This window comes from Egretta garzetta, unplaced genomic scaffold (genome assembly GCF_000687185.1).
Source record: "Egretta garzetta isolate BGI_Z169 unplaced genomic scaffold, ASM68718v1 scaffold163, whole genome shotgun sequence".
In the NCBI taxonomy this organism is placed as follows: Eukaryota; Metazoa; Chordata; class Aves; order Pelecaniformes; family Ardeidae; genus Egretta; species Egretta garzetta.
Genome location: NW_009259308.1, coordinates 5,504,168 through 5,529,568, shown reverse-complemented (window position 1 = coordinate 5,529,568; position 25,401 = coordinate 5,504,168). Strand labels below are relative to the sequence as shown.

Here is a 25,401-nt window from a genome sequence, read left to right as displayed (position 1 = left end):
CGGAGACTGTTGTTTTGACTCCCAACTGCAATTTCTGACATCTTTTCCTGTTTGGGAGATGTTCCTGAGCTATCAGAAGGTCACTTTACTGCAGAGCATGTCTTAGGGGGGGAAATGGAGTGGTTTTAATGTTGTTGCCTGGAGTTTCTGCAGGCTGCAGCATGTAGCAGCTGCCTGTGCTGGAATGGAGCTTCCCAACCATGCTGCTGCTTCATGGGGCCAGAGCCTGTTCTTGGGGAGTAGGAGCAGGGGTATAGGGAGGTTGCATGGTGGATCGTCACATGCTACAATGAAGGGGGTTAATTTAGGCAGAGCTTTGCCACAGTTTGCACCCTTTTGATCCCTTTGCTTACTCTCTGGAGTTGCAGCCTTTGCAGGGAATCCAGCAAATAAATGCAAGGGTTCCCTTTCCATCGGCTTTCTGGGCCCATACGAGGTGGACAGTCTGCAAAGGCAGTGTGAAAAGCCATTTGGAGCAGGCTTAGATGCCTCCTGGCTGGGCTAGCTGCACTGTGCCCACTCTTGTGGTGCGTTGCACTGCAAAACACAAGGGTAACTAGAGGAGGCAGATGCCAGGCAGTGAGCTCCTTGCAGCTGAAGCCCAGCACAGGAGGCGCAAAGCGTGGCTCAGCTCCACTGAGGCTGAAGCAGAGACAGAAAGCATACATAGCTTCAACTAAATTCCAGCCAGGAAGAGGAAGCGACCTTCCACCATGCGGATGAAAAACATTAACCTCTTCCTGACAGTCTCAGGGTGGGCTCTCCACATCGTCACACTGCTGTGGTTTATGATAATAAATAGAGTAGCTGCAAGCAAAGGTACAAATACCCTGTGCTGAAAGACAGGCACCGAATATGTGCCTGTCAGGCAGGCAGGAGAAGGGGTTTCAGAACAGCTTAGTGCGGTGCGACGTTTGCCACAGCACTTCTAGGGCCAGAGACCTTGAGGTGGTTGTGGCAGGACCGTGGCTCCTGTGTAAGGACTGCCAAGGGATTCCAGGTACTCAACGCCATAGGCCAGCCAGGCATTTTAACCTCTGCAGCTTTTAGCTCAGTTGGTGTATATTAGAGGTGGGTTTTGTTCTTTAACCCTTGGGTTGCAAACAGGCTCTTCCGTGTGTCGAGGTGGTTTGGCCTGTGACAAACAAAGCATCCTTCATGTTTGCTACCCAGGAGGAAATTACTGTGTGATTAGCCCTTTCTACTTTGTGCTGAGTTTACACAGCATTAGCAATACATTGTTCCTACCCCACCCCTGGTCTGGAGATACATTTCATTTTCCTATAGGGTCAATTCAAGAGTTGGAACAGAAAACGTCCAGGATTTGGGAAGAGAGCAATAAACAGAGAAGTGAGAGAAAGAAGAGAAGCGTTATCCAGATACCAGTTTTTCTTCTGTATCTGTTTGGAATAAAACTGTTTCATAAATCTTGCAATGGCTAGGAAATTCATCGTGCCTCAGAAAGAAATGGTGCTTTAATTTAGTGCTTGCCTTTTTATGTTCCTGTTTGGAAAATAGCGTGCTTAACCTGTAAGTTAGGCTTTGGTAGGTAGAGGGTGCAGAGGAATTGATCAGCAAAGGGTTTACAGAGCACAAATCTGTTTGGCAAGGAAGTTGCTGAAAACTGTGGAGTAGATGCTGCAGAGAGTACCTTTATGATTGATTTCCATTCAAGTCAGACTGACTGCAGTGTGGTCATTTTTCTAACCCATAACTGCTCACACTGCAGCAGTCTGCTATCTGCAGGGTGTCTGAATTATAGCAGTCCATGTCCGTGTTACCTTTTACACAAATTACTTACACCGGTTTCTTTTTCCATGCAAATTCATCAGTTTTACAGCCTCTTGTAGCTGCTGTCAGGAAACTGTTGCAGAAAGCACAAATTGATAAAACGAGTTAATTTAACCATGCTTAATTTTTCTTTCTTTCTGTTAACACACCCTCTCATATACCCAGTGTGCAGGAAGCATATGATAGTTAAGGGAAGATAACAAAGGATTTAAGTGTTCTTGTCATAAATTACTTCCCAACTTAATTCTTTTTAATGATCATTCCAGATTTTCTCAAGTTTTAATGGCGTTGTGTATTTTCCGTCCCATGCTTTTAAAAGTCCGTGGCTATCCAGGCTGTTCCCTTTCTGTCTCAATGACGTTCTTAAAAGATCCTTGCCAAACAACAACTAATTGTCTTGTGGGGATGATGAGGCAGCTGCAAAGCTACATTATTCCTCTGTCAAATCTGACATTGTGAGCTCCTTAAGACTTGGGGTGAAATACTGGCCCCATTACAGTCAATGGCAGCACTCCCAGAAGCCTGCGTTTCAGCCCAGACATGTTAGCTGGGTGATAGGAGCTATCCTGTCTTCATTTCCTCACTCCTGCCCCATCGGAGTGAAAGATTTTTTCATGTTTGAAAATGGGCCAGATTCTCAGACCAAAGATTAAACTTGGCTCAGCATCCTTGTGTGGCATTGAGACTGCTTCGCCTTTGTTGCTGTGAATCGGGGCTCTCAGACAATACGTTCCAGGCCAAGCTTGTGCATTTTATTGTGCAGTACGTCCTTTTTCAGATGTCTCTGAAATGTGAGAGAAAATCATGATTTGTAATTGTCAGCTCCCAAAGTTGTATTGTCCTGTAAATAGCACTGGAACAGCAACAGTGGATATGGTACCATTTTCTGTATAGTGGCATTTCTTCGTGAAATGCATTATCTGTTGACTTTAACATTAAACTGCTCTGTTCCTTTTCTGTTCCCAGAAGAGTTCATAGGCTTGTGCTTGCAAATTCAGGGTGTGTAGGAATTCATTATGTTTTAATGTAAAACCAAGGCTCTAGGACAGGGAAATTAAAGGTATTCGTATCCCTTACAATGAAACGTAGGTGCTCGATAAGGTGATGAGAGGTAAACAGTGAAAGCAAGCTGCTGGATAAAAGTTTTTGAGAGTCATATGTCTCTAGCTCTGATTTAGCTGGAGGAGAGGCCAGAGGAAAACTCAGATGTTTGCAGGCAGAAAACAACTCCGGTTTCTCATCTGCTTTTGAGCTTTCTCCAAGGAGCATTTGTAACTTCTGTGCTTGTGGATGTACATCACGTATATACCAAAGGTCCTGAGGTGTGTATTTCCCTGCCTATACTGCTTATAGATTATGCCAAGCACACTGCAGGGATGATGCAGCCTATTTGTAACTATGCCAATAGATGCAATGTTGTCCTAAAAGCAAAAGCAACAAGTTTCATTAGATGTTAGAATGATATTAATAGAAAAGCATTGCTTAAAGAAAGTCTTGCCATAAGTGTTTACTTTTTAAAAAAAAAAAAAGAATACCTTTGGAGGAATGTAAGAAAGAGTCTATATCATGGGACATTATATTCTTGATAAAATTTACATCTTCTTGATTGCAATGCCAGTTACCATTAGCATTTCCTAATTTCCATGTCCCACCTGTTCTCATCGTGAAACTAAACACACTCATGAGGAACAAGAGAGTGATTTTGAAGTGCAATTCATGCCTTATTCACATGACTTACTGACTGCAATCTCTTTTGTTTCCCCAGCACCGATAGCTGCAGGAACAGGCCCTAATTTCTCCCTCTCAGATTTGGAAAGTTCTTCATATTACAGCATGAGCCCAGGAGCAATGAGGAGGTCTTTACCTAGCACATCCTCTACCAGGTAATTTAATCTCTGCCTACTACCAGGTTACTTGGAAACCCAGGCCAGCATCATTACTCATCTGCGAAAGTAACCATTAAATTCTTTGACAGGCTGTTTGGGGGCCTCAAGATGTGGAGCTGTTTCAGATTCTCAGAGCTGAATGTTCAGCTGGATTGCTGTTAAACTTCTTTTCATATGTACAAGCTTCAAAGAAAAACTGCTGCATTGACTTGTATAACTTCTGGCTTGTACTTCAGTGTATCAGGAGAAAGTTCCACTGGAACTGTTGGAGTTTCACTTGTGGCAGAAGAGAATTTGGAGCATAGTGAGATGTGCCACTTTGTCCTAGCAGGAAAGTCTTAAGATAGACTTACACACGCTCTTTATTGTAAAAACTTTTATCTGTGAGACTAACACCATTTTAGGACCTTGGCCTATAATGCATTCTAGTTTTCATATAGCATTTAGAAATTTGTGATTCAGCCTTTGGAAAACTGAATTGTTAATGCAGATGACTAACCAGTCTGGGTTTGATTTTGGCTTAGATTCCGACTATCAAATAAGGATATTTTTTATTTTTTACCTTTCACACTTTAACCGTCCATAGGATTAGATTTACAAACAAGCCTAGTCACTCTAGTAGTCTTGAACGCTATTAAGGAACCAGATTGATTTTTTTTTCCCCCACAGCCAAAATAGATGACTTATTTCAAAGACATGACAAGAAAGTCTAACTTCAGCCCAGGGTTCTTTAACGTTTTTATCTCAGTCTGCAGTGCCACCAGCTCTGCAGTAAGCAAGTACACATGTAAAAAGTCTCTATAGTTTGAATATAGCTGTTGTTTTCATTTAAATAAAAATCTTTAAAGAGAGTCTTTTAGCAATAACTTCTTACAGTTTGTGGTGATTGGAAGAACATTCTACATCTTGCACTTAGTGTGCACATTATGAGGCTCAGTGACTACAACTCCCATTACACATCAATTAAAAACTTTGTGCGCTTTCTTTTTTGTGTGTAAACTGCATACCCTACAGTGCTCATCATTAGCACCATTCCCAGGTAGAATTTACTTGTGACTCCAGAAGCAAAAAAGTGAGGTTATTAATGTTACTTAAGAGCTCAGTTGTTGCTCTTCTATTCTTCTGCAAATAGCTACCACTGATAAGGAGCTAATTATAAACAGCATGGGTAGTTAATAACTTCGTAATATGTTTGTTTTCCTCTCATTAGGCTGTTCCCAGTCAGAAAAAAAAAATATTCCTTAAATACACAGACTCAGCAGAATTATCAGGCAGTAATTATATTGTATGCACACAATTTCCCCTATTGACACATAACAATTCTCTAAATTAAGGAATGGCCAAACCTGCATTCCATGCATACCGCAAGAATTATTCTTCCTGTTTCTCACAAACTGATTTTGCATACCCGCCAGCTCCTACCTGTGAAGAGCTTCGGGTGGGGAGCTGCAGAGAGGCTGCAAGTTTTAAACCAATAGAAATTGCAGTGGAATATTTTATGTCTGTTAAATATGTTCCCCCTACACAGAGGAGCCTGTTCTTGAATGCCTTAAGTCTTAATAGAATACAGATTTGGTGAAAAAAGTGAACTGGCCCAGCCTTGGAAAAGTACTCAGAAGAGAAATTCTCGGTAACGTCCCCACGCAGTCTGTACAACTCATTATAGAAAATAAAGCCAAGCTGAGTGTCTTTGGCTCTGGGATCCTCTCCCTGCAGAACTACCGGAGTCTTAGTGGCCACCAGAGACCACTGAAAGGGCTCTTCTGTCTCCTGAGTCTTTGGTGAGGGAGGTGTGATAAATCACAAGGGAATTCTTTAGTACTGACACTGGCCAGAGATACCTGCTGGGGGCTTTTTATGCTTGGTGGCATACAGCTGCAGAGTAAAATGTTTATACTGGTAGGATAACATGGGCATTTGAACCAAGAATGGATTCTTCCATCATTCACTTGTCTACGCTTCTTCTTATGGGACTGAAGCCTGGGTTAATTTAATGGCTATGGTTAAAAGATTGAAAATACAAGTTTGAACCGATAAACAATTGGTCTTTCAGAATAAGCTGTGGTAAAATCTGACAGTTAAAATAAGTCTTGTGTGTCATTACCATATTCATTCAAATTGCAAAAAACATGCAATACAAATTATATTCTTGCCTTTTTATTGAATTCTGTGTGCTTTGATAAATGTCCTACTTTTTGATCTGTAAAAACCTAAACGTTATACTCTCATCTGGTTAAACTAACGCATGCTTAGGGGTTCAATCCAGACTCTGTGAGAGGTTGTTTTGTATCTCACTGAAGCTTAGTCATTGGCAACAAAGCAAATCAGAAACAAAAAGTGGATGCTTAGAGGTTGGGCAGGCAGGATGGCTGTGCAGGACTCATACCTTCCCCTTCTCAGGGCCCTAAATCTAACCAAATTAGTCCCAGGCAGGGCTGGCAAGATATGTCCCAACAGAAGTGCCTTTGTTCCTTTCCATACATACAGTATTTATTATGTGTTTTTACTTTCTCAGCTCTACAAAACGTCTCAAGTCTGTGGAGGATGAGATGGACAGTCCTGGTGAGGAGCCGTTTTATGGAGCCAGCCAGTCAAGTGGATGGCATGAAGTGGAGCCAGGTAAGCCACGGCTTTCAGGAGCCCAAGAACATGATCTCCAGTTGCTCTGTTTTGTTATCAGAATACACTGAATGCTGTATAGAAAGGTGATCAGTTCTAAACATCTTGTAACTTCTTCTGAGAAAAGGTCAGTCTAATGAAAATATTGTAGTGGTTTTATTGCTTCTGCAGCTGTGAATGTTTCTGTAGTGTGTCACTTCTGTATTTTGGCCAAATATCTGAAGTATTTAAATAATGCAGCAAAAGATAGGCGGTCTTTTTCTGTCAAAACATCCAGATTCAATTCTGGGATAGTGGTGATGATTATTTCACAAAAAGCAGTACCTGTCTGGGCTGTGCCCTACAGTTATAGCGTTTAAATAAATATCCCTAAACTTATAGGAGATAGAAGGACTTTTCAAGCATTATACAACACTTGAGCTCACTTAGTAATGACTTTTAAGAGACTTACAGAAGGAGTTGTTTCATTAATCTGTAATACCATGAAGTGTGGTTGGAGGCTTCAGGTCAAAATAGATAGCACTGCGCGTTACACTTCATAAGGTCTAGGAAGCAGCTTCTCAGTTAATTGATCTTTCTTGCTGATCATCTTTTGGGTTACGTTATGTTATGTTACATACTTAACAGTCCATTGATCGCTTATCCTGAGATCATCTGGGTGCTTAATACTATTGGAAATATTTTTCTGGGTCAGTGCTACATGCATAGGTGAAGTTAATGCTTCAGTTTTGCTTACAGCTAAATAATCAGTTATTTATTGCCAATAAAAATAACAGAAGTCTTATTTGTTAGATGAAGGCAAGCAGTGCTTTCATCTTCAGCCTCCCTGAAGGGGAGAGAGTTTGAGAAGGCCCTCTAAACAGCCCAAAGGATCATTTGCAATATATATTTTTTTCTTTCTTGTTTGTTTGGATTTAAAATAGTATGGTTTTGGTTTGTTTTGAAACAACACATGCTTGTCCAGGGCCCTGTGTATAATGAACTATACAGCACAGAAAAGTAAATTCGACCTGAACAGCATTAAAATCAGTTCTGTGGGCACTTGGCCAGCCACCTATATTCTTCATCATGTAGGAAACATACCCACAGCTTTCTCTGGAGACCCTGTCAAACAGCTGTCCTTTACAGCATGCCCAGAAAGTCACCAAATTTGGGCTATTCCAGACTGGGAGGGGACTGATTCCTGCGCCTGGGAGCCCTTGGAGGATCCCCTGCCAGCTGCCCTCTCTCCTCTAATGAGGAGGAGCCAGCTTGTGGGCCCTTATTGACTGCAGATGTGGCACTTTGGCAGGAGGAGAGGGTGGACCTGCAGGCAGACAAGTGCCAGGCTCCCCGTGACTGCCTTGCCACCGCCATCCCCAGGGCTCTGGTGTTTTCAGTGAGGTGTCCTGCTCAGTAGGCACTAGGGGCTGTTTCCTCCATCAGCTCCAGGCTCCAGATGATGTAAGGCACAGCTTCACCTTGTACTAAAGTAGTCTGCCCATGGAGCGGCAAAAACGCGAACAAAAGCTCAGCGCCCATTGAAAGGGAGAGATCACAACCTCCTCTACAGACACAGATGGCTAAAAGCTGATGGGGTCACTGCTTCTACATCATTGTCAGACTGGAGGCTAACTCCCCCCAAAGTTTGGGGTACTCTTTGTTAATGACAAATGTTCTCCATTTGTGCAACAGCCAGAGGTTGGCTATTAATTTTGCTGTCACTTCTGGTGGTTTTCTCCACATGTGGTCCAAGTCCTGGCTAGATGGTGGCACTGAGCTGCTGAGCTGGACAAGAGAAGTACCGAAAGCCTCACACCTCCAAAGCACCTCCGTCACTCTTGGCACCACTGGGTGTCCATCATGAAGAAGCACAACTGCCCACATCAAACTTCCTGAGGTACTTAGAGAGGCAAGAACAAGTCAGAGAAGAGAAGGTTCTTCCTTCCTCATGACCTTCCTCACTTACTGCAGAAGAATCCCAGATTCTGCTTAGTCTTGCCTGTAAAATGGCAGAAAATCACCTTGCAACATCAGGGACTCAAGCCAGGTACCAACTAGATATAGCTTAGATTCACCAAGCTATCTATCACTGTCACAGCTGTGAAGAAAAAGAGCTTTATCCTGCCTGCGTGGGATGCACTTTCAACCATCTTTATGCTATACCCACACAGTCCCACCCCAATACTTCTGCCGTGGCTTGCCAGCAGCCTTTCTTCTGAATTCATGGCCTCAGCTCCTCTGTAAAACAGGGTCACTGCAAGAGCATGGCTGGCAGAGGGATTACCTAAAGAGCCACAGCTCGTCAGAGGTGAAGGAAAAAACAGTACTGAAGTGTCTTTTCATGCCAGGATGACACTGGCACAAGGTGCTTCCCACTGAGCAACACATCCTGCTGTGGTGCTGTGCACAGTGCCCTGCCTTACCTCAGAAAGCACACATGGGTCTGATATTAACACGTGGCCCTTTATATTTGGCATGGGTGCTTTATCTTCAGAGGTGTAAAATGGTTTATGAGTCTTCCATGGGGCATCTGCCTAGAAAATATATTGGTCATCTGAAAGCCGTACAAATGATGTTAACATCCCATATTACCCAGTGACTTGCCACAGCATTCCTCTCTGAGAGGGGGGCTTTGAAGCCTGGACCTGTTTTCAGATCCATCCTTTCCGATGCCTATGCTGTCCAGAAAAAGGCTTTGCCGTTTATTTAATCTACAGTCAAAATGATGGCACAGTTTTGACATACAATAATCTGCGAGCTTCAGTGTTTTGGTTTTTTCTCAGTGAAATACACAATAGCAGTTTAAAGACTAAGACCGCCTTTTTGTTTGACTTGGCATTTCTTCCATGTGGTTCATTTTATGCTGCATGGATAATGCAGGTATCAACGGTGCAGAATGATGCTGGTTCTCAAGGCAGGCTGAAGTTTTATCCTGTGCTGGCAGAGTAGCATAAGCCAGGTTTCCAAACTCCGTAATTAAACCCTGTCCTTTGGATTACCAGCCAAACAATGGGAGGAGGAAATCAGACCAAGGAAAGGAAGCTTAGACCTGTCTGTGGGACGGCTGTTCTGGCTGGGAAGGAAAGTTCAGAGAGGAGCCAGCAGCCAACCTCCCAGCCCAGTAGGATCCACACCAAAGATAATAATATATCCTTTGGCTTTATTGCCTTTGAGTAGATTGCTTCCTCACAGGAGATTTAGATTTATGCAGAGATAACTTCTTGGCCTATATGCCTTGACAGGTTTATGGGAGCGAAAGGATGAATATTCTGTGTGTGTTGCATTTGCTTAATTCTGAGGTGTGCACATGAGAAAAAGTGGGGACTCTAACGCAGGAGCAGATGTGAAGCGCCCGTATGTTTATGCACATGTAGAGACGGAGGGAAGTGCTCATGGCACAGAGATGATGAGAGGGTTATAGCAAAGGATGTTGTCTGGGACAGTGCAGGGAAATTAGGTTTGCGTGAGAGGGTGGTTGAAGAAATGTCGCACTTGAAAGCAAGCATAATGTAGAAGAGAAAGGGAAAATGAGAAGACAATTTTAGATCACACAGAAGGGAAAAAGTATATGGGGAAAGAAAAAAAGGAACAAATGCCAGGAAAACAAAGATTTGACTTCCTAGAAAGGAAATATGAAATGGAATATGTGAACTCCTCTTGGAGAAAGAGAGCACTCCAGGCAGAGAGTTATTTACCGCCAGCCGTGACTAGTTGCTCTACATCTGTCTCCATTTTTTTCTCTTGAACAAATTCCCTTTTTGGATACTTTCTTCCTGCTTTGCTTCCCCGTGATTGCCCCTGTAAGTGGTCTTTGGAGGGCAGGCTGTATACTCAGAACATATGTGCAAACTGGCAGGAGAACAGAAGAGGACAAAACCACTCTGTGTGCTATTTAGATTAGGCAGTGGATGCTTCCCCTGTGCCTACTCTTGGGGTCTCCGCTGTGTGCAGAATACAGGCTGCACCTATTGTCCATCCACAGTCCTTCCTCTGCACTTTTACATCACGGGCCCCTGGGGCTCAGAGCACCCTGATATCTGTCTCACGTGGAGACTTTGCTGGGTGTAGTTCCTACATGCTTCATCCACCAGCAACATGACCTTTCCATTCGTGGCATTTTGGACCCATAGTAATGAGCAGAGGGCTCAGCCTTGTGTTTTTTCCATCTAGATACTTCTTGCAAGCAAGGATGTAGCACTCTCCTTATACGTCAGACGTGACAGCCAAAGCAAACCCCAACATTAATTCCATGTTCCTTGTACTGTACTCCTTGAGTCTCACATCCATTTACCTGCACTCGAAAGCTCCTGGGGAGCTCTCAGGCCTAAAAAGGCTGGAGTCTGCCAGAAAAGATGAATTTCCTTTCACAACAGGAAGGCTTAGAAAGTAAAACAAAGCAGACATGTAGTAAATTACTTCTGCTTTTCAAATACCTTTTGCAGTATCCTCCTTACCATTACTTTATCTCAGCACTTTCGGTACATAACTCTTGTTAACTGAGAAGAAGGGCAAGAGAGGATAAAGATGATGTTAGTAAGAAAATAAGGCAACATCACACTGGCTTTGAACTCATGTACAAAGCTGGCCCGTGTTCAGTTCTGTGGCAGCTCTGCTTGTAATGGGGGTAAGCCATAATTACAGGTGTAAGTTTTTTAATTCCATAATAAGAGAAGCTTGAGTTAATGTATATCAGTATTCCACTTATGCATTTTTAAATGCATTCTCTTGATTCAGTCCAGGAGGAATGTTTACCTTGTGCTCTGTCAGTCATTTTGTAGTGTAGCATATGGGTGGTATTTGCCAATTCTACTCCCATTGTATTTCTACACTCTGGTATTGAAAAAATGTTTAAGATGCAAATTCAGAGTACCCTATTAGTTTCTTTACTTAGATCTTCCTGGTACTTGTATTTCCACAAGTTAGTTTGGTCCCTAGAGGACAGTAATGCCAGGAAAGGTACATGTTTGTACTCCCTGCACTTCTTGAGATATCTGAAGGGGCAATTAGCTCTGCTTCAGTTGTGGTCTTGACCAACTTACAGCACTGCACCCGTTTAAAAAATGGGTAGAGCTCTGTGGTTCTCCTTCCACTGAAGGAGACTGATGGGACTTTTCATACCATGGTCATTCACCTTCCCTTGCCCCAGCTCCACCCTGACTGTTCTGCTGCTGGTCACACTGTGCTAGGTTTTTGTGTGTCTTCACCTTGAAAACCCCAGGAACCAATGAGACTTTCAGTGCAGAAACGTTAAGAAATTAGTAATAACACTTGCACTGCATGACTGAAAGACATATTTACAGTTCCAGGAGCTTATGAAGTCGATAATATTATATGAACCTGCAGTAAGCTAGAGAGCTCCCTGTTAGACTGCTGGACACGTCTTTGGTAGTAAAGATGCTATTAAAGTCAGCCTTATGATTGCTCACTCAGGCTAGTGCTACTTGTTCTCATGCCACCATCTATGGGACTATATGAAAATAATTTCTGAGCAATTTCTATGCAGCTGAGGAGCTGAGATCCTCTTTTGGAGCATTTTCCTTGCAGTGACAGTGACCACTAACTTAATGGTACTGTGTCTCTCTGCATTGCTGGTTATGGAACAACCACATGCAGGCAACCAGTTCAAACTCTTATTTCAATAACCCTTCTCTTAAATCTGGCATGGGCTTTCTTCTTAGCAGATTCTCAGCACGTAAGAAGACTTCTTCTCCATATTTACTAAGAAACTTTTATTTATGCCTTACACATCAGAAAGACTCATTCAGGCATAGATCAGATGACCACAAGAGTTTGTTTTCAAAGTCTGTTTGGAATTATGTCTTGGAAATGCCAGAGAAAGTGGTATAAGGGAGATCCTAGATTGTGTTCTTTATGAATTCTTTATGACCTAAACACAGTTGTTGCCTGGCACTACCTAGAAGATAAAACATGTATAGTATGTCCCAGCATCAGTGATGCAGAGTGCATCTGATCTATCCTCAGGCAAAAGGTCTATGGGCTCATCAAAAGACGTGATGCCACGCACTAACTCAGAGCGCAGAGAAGTTTCCAATGATTGTGCTACATTACTACCAATGATTCAAGGGACTGACTATAGAAGATATGATGAAAAACATGAGAACCATGTATTATACGTGGATATATATTATACATATATAAATAAGGAATAGAAAAATAATCCCTTTTTGCTGGGAAAACTTTCAACTTGGGACCTGGAGTATTCAATATCAAATAATTCTCTGGCGCTACTTTTCAGTGACTTGCTGTAGTGGGCAGTTTTCACTGGATCGTAACTAGACACAGGAATTTCATGACCTTTATTAATTTCCTTAAGCTGAACTGTTTGGATACTCATAGACCTATTTAAGAAAGACAAAACCAGGGAAATGTCTCTTTTCCTTAGACCAGAGGAGGTCTACATCCAGGATCCCTGCCAATTATATTTACTCAGTATTTTCCAGATGTGACATTGTCTTGCCCTCCAATTCTCAGTGTGTAAAGAAAGGTCAGACAGCACGCTCACATAGCCATTAAGATTGTACCTGCCTTGTGCAGCAGCTTCATTACATACCTCGACACATCTATCAGCAGGCACCAGTGCCATTTTTTCCTCCATTGAACTTAATACCTTAAGACAGCAGGAACATTTTGCAACCAGAGAAACCTCCAGCCCATGGCATAGTTTGGCTCTTCAAATGGGAGGTCAGAAACAGATCATGTTTCTCTGGTGGCCAGAACATTTTGGTTCACAGCAGAGAGAATTTCATCAGGCTAATTTGTGTCGTTAAGCTGAAGAGATGCCATGAGCAGTACAGCAGACAGAACCTGTCACCTCCCAGGTTCATGCAAACTTCCACTGTTCATTTTCTTCAAAGAACTTCTTCTGAGCTTTGTTAGACTGTATACTGTGACTAGGACTCCTGCTCCCACTCACCTCATTTCCCTATTCCTGTTCAGACCCGTACTTCTCATCTCCAAGGCTTTATACACAGTTTCTCACATTTCTCCCCACTCTTACAGGGTCTTCCAACATCCTGCCACAGCTGAGAAACTGATTATACTTGGGCCTGTGCTACCTTTCATGCTTCCATTAACTGATATATGGACCTAAACACGGCCCCATGTGCATGCTGCTGCCTGAAAAGTTAGTTTCAACTGAACAGGTAGATGCCTGAAGCCAAACATACAATGGGAACATACTTCAAGGAACCCCAGCTACTAGTATAATACAGAGCTTTTCTTAAGTGTCTTTTTGCTTTCACAGAGTCTGTGTTCCCTTATCCCTGCTCTCTGCATTACAGTATCCCATCAAAACACAAGCTGCCCAGTGGTTTTCAAGAACATAAGATTTTTCTTTTCTTCTAAGAGCAATAACACTTATCAACTTTTACTGAAATACCATATCAGCTCCTTGTCACTGGCAGTCTACAGTTCCTGCCGCTAAAAGTTTAATGCATTTACAGGAGCACTTAGGCATCAAGACTTTGATATCACAATCTGTTAGTCACAGGTGCTACATGATAGGTTTGTGTTAGCACATTATAGATCTTTTATCAGATACTGCACAAAATGTGTGTGTTTCTCTGCCAGGCAATCAGAATCAGACTGCTGCATAGTTGATGAGTTACTCACCAATATAAGTTGTTGTTTATTTTAAACAGAACTTTTCCAGAACTGCACCTTAATGGATAACTTAAACTCTAATTGGTCAAGGCCAGCAAAGATCAAGAACTTAATGCGAGCCAGGAAAAATGCAGCAGGTCAATGGTGATTCTTTGAACATTGTCAGTCTTTTGCAATAGCATTCATCAAGCCAAATGATTAACACTACTCATTTGCTGTAACAGACATAGTCATTTTGACAGCAAATTACCACTGGATCAATAGCTCAGCTTTTCTTTGGCAATTCACGTAGTAGCATGAGACCTGTGACAACATGCCATGCTGCTGGCATTACTGTCTCAAAATCATGGAAGGAAGTTAGAGATGAGGAAAGAACTACCAATTGAAAAGTCAGTTCAGATTGAAAAGTCCTAGATGTTTTCACATCCCTCAAAGGCTCCTTTTTTTCCAGAGACTGGACAACACAACAAACTTGGCCCTGAGATTCAGCCTAAACTGTACTTTCCATTTTTAATAAAATTAATAATCCCATGCAAGTGCTAGAGCACATGCCTCAGCTTTGCTGTAATCCCCTGAGGAAAACATCCCTTCAGTATGGTCCCAGAGAAGTCGGTCAGTCCGTGTTGTGGCTCTGCTTCTTGTGTCTAATTCCAGATGTCAAGAGCTGTAGGAGTTCTGAGTTAAAAACCACAGAAAGTATTTCACTTCAGAAAATATTTCACTTCAGATTTCAAATTAAAGCTGTGTTTTTGACTGGCCTGGTGCTAGCATCACCTGTACATATTTTCACTGACTTTAATGATCAATTTAAAAGCAGATCTTCCACGTGCTGTGGCAGCCATAAGACCACTTGAGCTGATCTTTGGCTCCACACACAAGTAGCATCATCTGAATCATTCTTCAGATTTATAGGAAAGATTTAGTGCATGGAAAACTATTCCCCGACAAAGGTTGGAGCAAGGCTTCCTGACGATGACGGGATGGGAGTGCTCTGCTGGTAGTCCATGGAACTAACATTCTTCAGACGTCCTTGCTTGGCTGAGCTGTAGTCTGCCACCCATTCTGTTTAACATACACACATAAAGCAAATACAGTTATATGGTTCGTGCTTCACTTTTGTCACCAGGTGAAAACTATAAGCCTCCTCGGTACTGGGACAAAGCAGTCACTTTCTATGTCTTTTCAGAGGTGAGCTCTGAAAGCTCAGGAATAAAGCTGCCGAAGGACAGAAGCACCTTCTGTTTCAGTATGGCTCTGCATTTCTTGCTGATTTGGAGTCTGTCAAACATGAATCTTTGTGAGCTCCAGACGGGTCTCCTCTGATGCAGTTATCCTTGAAGATCATCTGATAGTGCAGCATGGGACTGTTTAATTGCAAAATGGGATTAAACACATTGAAAGTATCATACCTGTCTTCCAAAAGTTGAACTAGTTTTCTTGTTTGCTTCTGGGACCAATTCAGGATGTTGACTTGGATCTATAAACTCTTCTATAGATTAGATCTTGGTTAGGAAATGGACTGCATTCCTTTCATGTGCTGTCTTAGCAGTTGAGATCAGCAGACTTGCGTTTTCTAATGTGTTTGGGAAGCAGAAGCAATATTTTATCTCCTGCGGTATGCTGCTGGTATAGAAATGTTCAGGCTTATTAATTCTTCAGGACACAGGAAAAGTCTTCATCACCTGTGTAGGCAGTCATGGGAAGGGACCCACTGCAAAGACTGCATTGAACTTTTTTTTTTGGAGGCAGCTGGAAAATATTAGTAGTCTTCAGAGCCAATATACAGTACATATTGAGAGCCAGTAAACGATGCATATTATTGCAAATTCCTGTGCACTTCTGCATTTTATAAAACAGATAACTAAAATACTCACCTAGCCAAATCAGTTCCCCAAGGGATGCACGTTTCCAAGTAGAGCACAAACCAAAAATACAGAACAGAACACAAATTAGCCAAATAGAATGGCTAAGTGGTTGAAACAAATACTTTTAGGATCACTGAGTAAGGACCATGACCTCCTTTTGCATCAGTCAAGGCAACTGTGAAACTTTGTGAAAGAAGCTCACCACAAAACAGATGCTGGGCTATCTTAGGTAAATAAATTACCAAAAAATAATAATAAAAAACTCCCCTACACATTTTACAAAGCACAGCTGTGTAAATATTGCATGAGACAGGGGAGAGAGGGAGAGATGTAACATACACCCTTTTTTATGCAGAAGTTCTGCTCTCGGCACTGTTTATTAACATTCCCAGTACAACCATCACTCCACTGCATAGCACACAGTGCAGCTACTGTACTCTGTGCACACATTTTGATCTTTGCTTTAGAGGAGAAAACAGGCTTTATTTTAAAGGAAACATTTTCACCCAAAGTTAAAATGTGTGCAATGAGAGGTGTTAGGGGACAGAGAAGATGGTACAGGACCAGGAACAGGAAGCAAACCAGATTACAGCTCTTTTTTTTCATTTCCTTTCCCACACTGTGCCTGCCACACTGACTCTAGATGTTCCCCTGGTTCTGCACAAAGTGAGGAGCAATCCTGAGATCTTAATTTCATTGAGCTGGATACCTACTACAATTTTCCTGTTTCTCAGCTGCCAGGTACAGCGCATTCCAGCCTACAAAAACTGTGTATCTGCCCACAGAGAGGGAAAAATGGCTCAGCTAGCCCAGTATGCTGTCTCTCACAAGAGCTGGTAGTGGACACTTAAGGAAAGAATACAGCAGCAGGACAGGCATCCAGTGATGCTTTTCAGAGTACAGCCTCACAGATTTTGGCAGCAAATAGCTTGGTTTCATGAGCCAGGGGCTCTGTTTGCATCTTTGTGTTTGACAAGCCTTCGGTGGACTTTTCTTTCGGAGATACGCTCAGATGTTTTTAGCCCATTCTTTATTTCAGCCTGCAAAACATCCTATGGCAGTGAGTTCCAGTTTTACTCAGTGCTGTTTAAGGAGGAACCACTTCTTTTGTCTGTTGCCTGATCATTTTGCTTGATGCTCCTTAGTGGTTTTTTTACTGCCAGGAGTAGTGAATAAATCATTCCCTGGTTACTTTCTTTCAAGTTAAGTGCTGCCCCAACACTTTGACCGCAGCAGTCAGCGAGCATAGGAAAGCAGAGAAATCTCTCTAGCAGCCTGTTAGCTCAGGTAACAATTTGGCTGAGTGGCTGCAGAGCCATCCTATATCTCCAGGAATGTATATGTGCTGTGATAGCAGCTGTTTTGTTTACCCAAAGTGGGTAGTCTGTAACCTTGACCCATAAGCCCAGAGTTTATGGCATGAATGCAGTGCTACCCCATACAGCCAAGCCCCACTGGAGTGACTGTAATAAGGACACTGCAGCCTAAATAAGGGATGCTGTTTAAGTACTCTTAGTTTTCTTTGATTTTCCATCTCCACAAAGACTTAAAATCCAGCAGTGTCTTCATCTAGTGCGTATGCTCGCCACAGTTCTATTCTGATTTCACTGGCACCTTGCTCAGGGGAGCGCAGGTAATCCATCTCCACCTCTGCTTGCCCACGCTGCTCTTGCACAGCCCGCAGCCCTAGTGAGATCATCCTTTCTGCTATTCTCTTACATCAATGGTTGCTGCTATTTTTAGTGTGATATACACCAAAAAGCATAGCATAAGAGATCCTGTTGCTAAAATTAGCTGGAAAATTATAGGCTGTTTTACTGTTTTGTGCACAGTCTTCATTTGCCTTGCTGGGATTTGTATGCAGATCTTCGAATCCCCAAAAGCCAGCAAAGCGAGATGCTACCTGCAGTCCTCAGAGTGGGACTATTTTATATCAGCAAGGGCTAGAGGCAAAGTCTTAGATTCCACCTATAGGAGGGAAATACATTTTATTTTAAAAGTAAGGATTTACAGTCAATGAGATTGGAAAAATACAAATGTGTGGAATTTCTTTGTACTTCATGTAACATCCCATTTTGTAACAGCAGCCTGCGTGTTTCTCCAGGAGTATTATCTGTGATACAGTACGCCAATGTACTACCTTGCTCCAAACAGGAGAAAGCACTTTGGATGTAATCCAGATTTAACTCTGTCATAGGCCTTGCCTTTACTGTTAACTGAAATAACAGTAAATGTGGAAGTAAAACATCCTCCTGACTCTTCCTCTGAACCTGGCCAATCCTAGGTGTGAGGTGCATGTTTGAAGCAAAGGGTAGTGGCCATTCCCACTTGTTTCATGACTTCTCTGGCTCGCTCTGCCCTTTCAGTCCTTACAACCTACATCTCTTTTCCATTCCTTGAGTGAAAACTTCTTGGCCACACCTAATCTAAACGTGCTGTGCAAGGAGCTGCTTCTGACTGCCAAAGTAAAGGTTTGACATATGACATCAAAATGGTTCCTGAAAAAGAGTCCTGTCATCCAGGCAGAATTGCAAATCCTGGCCATTTGGAGGTTTTAAAAAATTAAAAGATCCCCAAAACAGCTGTATTTCTTATACAAATCCTTAGACAAATGGGAACTTGTAGTATTAAATAAATTGTTTGCCCTCTTAAAAAATGATCATCTAGAAGCCCAATAATTGTCGGGGTGGGACAGGTTTTAAGAGGGCAAAGCAGTCTCAGAAACAACATTTCTCCCATGTCCTGTGAACTATTGTGCTATTGTGATTTTACAGTGCTATTTCTCTACTTTTGCAGGATTTTTCTCTTTAATGTTATGTGAAAAACCCTGAACAAAAACTGGCACTTAATTTAGAGTAAACAGTGGCAGTGACTGAATAGAAACCTGATGTCAAATATATAACCACCCTGGGAAAGTCAAAATCCATTGCTTTCTCATCTCTTCCAGTTGTTGCTTTCTTAAGTGTATTATTCATAAAATTAGCAATTTAAAAATGCATAGAAACATTATTTTTTATATTCATAGCGTCACTTTAAAAAAAATTGTTAAAAATCGATTTGCTGGCCTCTTGGGGAAATGCTGTAATGTTTTTGGCTGTCTCCTACTTTCTGCTGCCAGCTAAAAGTACCATCTGGCTTGTTTAGGGCCCTTTTCCATATCAGGTGCTTCCAAAATTCTCCCCAACCAGAGGATTGTTTCATTGGGTTGCTTTGCCTGCTGAGGCATGTGTCCTGGGCTGGGAATCCTACTGCTTCTGTTCCCTGCCATCTTGCTGACGGTGGTGTGTGTATGTTTGGGCACAGATCTTGCTGCCTCTCTCCCGAGGACATTTGCATCATTGTCAGCTGCACATATTAAATTGATATGCAGGGCTCAGAAACACGTATCCCGTCTTTTGTCCCTTTGTTTGTGCAATTGTTGTGGTTTTAATTCTTCTTTGACACCTGGAATATTACAAAGCTGCTGATAATCTGTTGGCTACTAAGAAAAATGACATTGATAGAAGGATAATGTGTGTCAGACTTATATCTAGATAATTGCAGACACACCCCAAACCCTTGCAGCTCAGGGAATGAATATCCTAAATCCATTATTAATTTGGAGAGTCATATGTGGCAGTTGGCTGCGGTGTCATCCTCTCGCTCCAAGAGTCATTTGCAAGGGATTTTAAAAGACAGTTTTGGTTAATTCTGCATTGCTGTGTTGACTTATGCCTAATACGAGTCAATTTTGGTACGTTCTTGCTGCCATTTCGTGGCAGTGTGAGGAGCTGTAACAAAATGGTGTTGATGTCCTAACTCCTCATGGAAGGAAGCTTCCCATGTGCCTTCTCCTGCACAGGCATAAGATACCAAGAAGGTGAGGACCGATGCACTATACGTGATACCAGTTGACAGTGACACCTCCTCCTCAGGAATCTTTGTTTTTCCAATTTGCTGTTTTACTTAGAAATAGAAATCTACTACCTCAAAGGATTTATGAGTAGATTTGAAGTATTGTAGTTGCTAAGTATAGACTCTTGATGTGATCGTATGGAAAGATGGAGCGTGTTTTGAAATAGATACTGCCGTAAGCTGTCTTGTCCTATTTCTACAATGATCTGTGCCATACACTGCTGACTTTTCCTGTCCATCCATTAAACAGTGAATTATGAAGAGTGCTGAGACAAACAGATAGTAGTTTAACCTTGTTAGTAAATATCAGGTAGCTGATATATACTTCTAGAATGTTACATCACAGCCTTTCTCTTCAATATAGGTTTATGAAATTGCCTTGTTACTATATAACCTGCCTTCCCTGTGTACATTCTTCCAGAGGTTTATTGTTCTTTGTATGTTGGCGCAGTAGCATGACTCTGAAGAGTCAGTTCACGATGAGGTGAATTTTAAGGACTTGGGAGATGGCCATATCTATTTTTCAGCAAGGGAATGAAAGCTTTTTTTTTTTCCCCTAAGGTATTAAAAGTTTCAAAAGATGTGCTGAAATGAAAAGGAAATAATAACTAAAGACTGGATAGGAAGTACTACCTCAGAGCACTGACTTTGTTTGTTTGCTTGTTTCCCCCAAAATCTTAATATTTTAAGTACAAGCTAATATTTTAAATCAAATAAAACTGTTCTGTGAACTAGTAAGATCCTTGAAGTATATCACACATTATTCATTTATTTTTGTGTGAGTGCAATAAAAAATTTACAAGCTGTAATCTTGTTCTTTTAATAGAGAGAAAACTATGCAGAATATGTTGCTTAGAGTATTAGATAAGCTACAGTGTGTTAATCAAATATTTTCGTGATATGAGGGCAGTTGAGAAAACAGTACAATTTTTGCTAATGGCACTGGTAAGTAAACGGATCTATCATTACATTGTCATGAAAAGTGACATTGAGCAGAAACACCCTGCCAATCCCTAGAAGATAAGTATTTAATGTAATTAGACAGACACTGTCTCCTTTGTTGAACATAGCATTAATCACCCAGAGAAGTCCAACTTTATATGAAATGGCTTTTTCTGATATGTCTTTGTATTAGAAAGCTTCTTACATGGTTTTGTCATGATGATATATTTGAAGAAATGACTGCTAGAGCTATACGGTTTTCCTCATGACATGTCTTGCTGTTCTGTGTTCCATAATACTATTTTTTTATTTAGCAATGTTACATTATATAGCTCTGACTTGTTTCTAAGTCTAGAAACCTATACGCATTTGGAGCTGAACCTCTTTGAAACAGTTAATGCATTCAACTTACGAAGCATAAAAGAAACACAAATAGCTTCCATTATGTTCTTCAGTTCTTCCTATGTGGTGTGAGCACAGGTTCATTGTTATGGCATAAGCAAAGTGTTTGTTGCCTCAAATGCTACTTCATAATATCACGCAAAAAAAAGAACTTCTTTCTATGAAAATCCTATTGTTAAATTGATGAAAAATGTTGCCCCCTTCCAGAATTCATTGGCACTACATTTTTTTTTTTTCTCTGTTGCATGTAATTTGTACTGTGAAATGCTGTCTGGTTATGAACTGGTAGCAACTTGAATCAGTGCACAGCTGTGTCTTCCCACCTTCTCAGTGGTGCAGAGGGCTTTGAAGGGAAAGAATAGGGTTTAGGCAAAGATGACAGTGGACTTCACCGAGTAACAGGTGGAGGTCAAGTCAGTTTATTTGTTGGGATGAACAGAGTGCAGAGATGAAAAATCTTTGCCATAATAAGGTTTAGGAAGACAATGCTGACTAGTCTAAGCTTTGATTCCAGCTGACAGATCCTTTTTTAGTGTTCATTACTTGATTTCACAGTTCAGGCAATTTTAAGAAGCTTAAAATTATATTTCTGCTCTCCTCTATAAAACTTTTCGATCACTTTCTAATTTTTGCTTTGACTAAAGTTATAGGGACTCCCTAATATATCACCCCTGTCTTTAGACTCTTACAAAGTCAGTACGCCATCGAAAATGTAAGGATAAGCTTTTTTTTTAGACCACTATTTTTACTGACTTGTTTTATAAATTAAATAAAAATTTCACATGTAGGCACCAATTCGATTAGAAAATTAAAACTTCAGAAAACTCCTCTGAAAAGTGAATAGTAAAATAATCATGATGCTTAAGAAGTCACTCTTCCTGTCTGGGCATAGGGGATTTTTCTGTTACTGGTAGCAGCATTAATGAAGCTACGCCACCCCAGTGTGCTAAGTTTCAATCACCAAGTGCCGGTGAGCCATGCTCCATCCTGAAAGGGAGTCACAGCAAGACCCCAGATAATCAGAGCAGAACGTCCTGACATTGTGTGGCAGTGCTGGGACTGTGATGACCTGTCAGCATCGTTGCATATCAATGCAGCATCACAAAGGGATTTCAGAGGGCTGAGCTGCGAGTGTTCAAGTCTCTCCTAGGTTAGCCTCCTGCCCTTCCCCTGTGCCAGCTGCTGGGAGGGGAAGGTAGGCGTTTCTCCTTTCCCACCCTTTTTCTTCCACCACCACCACCTGCTTCCTACCTGCTGGAGTGGGCAGAATAGGAGTATCTTTAGCCATTTGCAAAAATCTTCCCCCTCAGACTTTCTATTACTTCTGCATTCATTCTTTGCAGGAAGAGGAAACTCACTGGTCAAACCATTGGACACCAGAATAGTTGCATGCAGTTTCCCAGGGAGCCAGATAGCTCTAAAGCTTCCCAGTGAGTGACAGTTTCTCTCTTCTATTCTTCTGAAACATGTGTTTTACACATATACTGAAAAATGTTAATATCAATTTACAGCCAGATTCTTGCTTTAAAAAAAAAAAACAAAACAAAAAAATTCCCAAAGTATATACACTTAGAGCACCTCAGCACACATGTCACTTTTTTACGTAGGAAAAAGTGTTGGATGCTCTTATGCATGTAACATCATTGGGCTTGGAAGCTATTAGCTCATTCAGAGTTAGTGGCAAGAACACTGGACTTGCCAGCACCAAACTGTGAAACCTTTTTTGTGTGACTGGTAGAAATCTTGGGGTAAAAATCAAAAAAAAAGGGGAGGAGGGGGGTGTAAATCTGTGCATTTGGATTCTAGTATCTTCAATACCACGATATCAACTTTGTCCTAGAAGTCCTTGAATCACAAATCATTGGAGGCTGGGAGAGTATTTTGGAGAATTATCACTGTATGCTTTCCCTGGTGTTTTACTCTTTTCTAGGCATCCATTAGTTACCACTGTCAGAGAGAGGATACTGGGCTAGGTGGATCCCTGTAATCTGATTTGGCATGGCTATTTTTCTGTGTTCCTAAGCTCATGAGATCAAGTTATGTAGGATTATTTCATAATGCCAGAGCAGCAGTTTCTGAGGTTCGACAAAGCTATCTAGCAAAGTGTCTAATAAAAGAAAAATCCTGTCCCATACTGTAGCTTTCTTGGTCCAGTGAAGCAGCATCCTCATGCATACAAATCTTGTAAAGTTACTTCTGATAGCTCCCTCTGTCCCTTCATTTTTGTAAGCTAAAGTGCCATTTTCCTTTTTACAGCTTAATTGAACCTAAATGCACCCATTTTCTGCAATGTGATATTTTGGTAATTTTACTATTTGCTCGTAACTTTTCCCTTAAGCAAACTGAAAGCTTCCCCTTTATCACTTCACTGGGCCAAGATTTCACACAGTATCCTGCTTGCTACAAAATATGATAGTGTTCTCTCTCACCTTGTTTCTTTTTTCTTCTTTTACTTTCTTTTATAAAATTAGGATATCTAAGAAACCCCGAACACCGTGGAGCACTACATGGTGGGTGTGCTTATTCAAACAATGCCAATGCTCTTGTTCTCGGTGCATAGACATTTTGTGTTGGTTGGGGGGATGTACCAGGTGTCCCTCTTGTGGGAGTTCTCCGTTGTCTAGTAAGGAGAGAGCTCATGCCGAGCACTTTGCCAGAGTGACAGCGCTGGAGGAAGCACTTCTTTGTTACCTCTGCCCTTCCCATGCCTGTCTTCATGAAACTTGTGGGGACTTTTTCCCTGCGAGCCCTCTGCCTCTCTGTTAGATGTGTTTTAAATTGTTCGGTAGATGAGAGAGGTGTTGGGCAGATCATGCAAGCAGACCTGCAGGCGACGTGGTCATACACAGCTCCTCTGGAAATGACACCAAAGCCAAACTGCTGTGCTCTCCCTTCTCTGCAGTGGAACATTTTATTTTTTCCTGGGGGATTCTTTGTTGCCCCCCCCTGAATCCTAAAGCCGTTGGGAATGCAGAAAAATGTGGCTGTTTTCACCTGATACCACCTGCCTGAGAACCGATCTATTGGAAAGCAGTTTAAGTCTCTGCTGCCTGGGAGCTGCCAAGCCTTCCCCAGGAGCTGCCGGTGGCAGGTCCGCAGTGCCATTCCAGCGGGTGCTCACCAGCGTACAACTGGCAATGGACACTTTCCAGTAAAAGAGCACAGCAGCTGTAGGTCAGCTACAAATTGTTTTCTGTGTTGCAGAGAAATAAGATGACTGTTCAGTCCTGTGACTGTCAAACCTGGGCAGTCATATGGTAAAAATACCAAGAACCACTGGATAGCAATACATAACAGTTCCATGAGTACACTCTTGACCTGTCAAATTATAAATCCATTTCAGTTTGGTATGGTGCACATGAATTCAGTTTGCAACTCTTTCTTTCTTTGGAATAATGTATAAACTCTTCACCTCAAATTGTGCAGAAATCAGGTGACTTTACAGTACATGGTAAATTACCTGAGCTATTTTCAATCCTGGCCACAGCTCTTTTATTAATTAAAACATATGTTCGATGGCAGAATACACCAATTAAGTCTTCAAAACCAATATTAACACCAAACTTAGTCTTGTCATCATAAAAGTCATTTAAAAACATTACCATGCAGTAACTGAGGTCACAGGTCATAAAAATCTGCATATTTACCCATCTCCATCTCATGCCTTTAGTGTTTAGCGGCCATCATTGTTATATATAGCCTGGATAGCCAATGATCTTTTGATGACGTGCAAATAATGAGCAAACGATTTTTGAGAAAATAAAAAAAACAACCCAGAAAATTTGATTCCATCCTTTTCAGTTACTAAAATTCCCTTTAGTATCACTTGCAATTTAGCATCCATATGCATCTCAGGAAGATATAGTTGAAACATAAATCTATTCTGGGTCTTTTACTTGCAAAAATATCATACCTCAGCTATAATCATATGCAAAGACTTTTTAGAGGGCTTTGTAAATGCCATCCAAATTTATGATGGCATTTTTTTGCCTTACAGCTATAGATGTTCCATCCCCAAAGCACCCACATAAAGGTATATTCTCCTATGGATAGCTGCAGTTTGTCCCTGTTGCTATATCTAATCTGCCAAGTATGCTGAAAAAACTCTCAAATAACATTTGAAATGAAACAAATGTAGTCATGAATTTTAAATGATGAGATGTCTAAAGACGTCATTAGATTTTTTTTTTAATTCTTTTTACAATAGGTATTTATACAATGCAAAATGATACTGAAACTAACATTAAATCAAAGGGAAAATGATCTTGCTGTTTATTACACTTCTCATTAAAGTTTTCAAATATAGAACTCATGCAATTATATTTTGAAGAAGTTGGTAATATCTTGACTACTAGTTTATTAGTTATTGAAAGAACCACTTTGACACAAAAAGCAGG

The 25,401-nt window shown here is 41.4% G+C and overlaps 1 protein-coding gene across 3 annotated transcripts in view; it reads left to right on the top strand.

Annotated features, from left to right (window-relative positions):
- The window catches only part of NFIA (nuclear factor I A), a 263,401-nt gene that overhangs the window by 183,743 nt on the left and 54,257 nt on the right, over positions 1–25,401 (top strand). For all 3 annotated transcript variants that reach the window (XM_035891763.1, XM_035891764.1, XM_035891762.1), the window contains exons 6-7: positions 3,557–3,674; positions 6,193–6,296. In XM_035891763.1, coding sequence (XP_035747656.1) covers positions 3,557–3,674; positions 6,193–6,296 — 222 coding nt within the window. The remainder of the gene's footprint in view (positions 1–3,556; positions 3,675–6,192; positions 6,297–25,401) is intronic.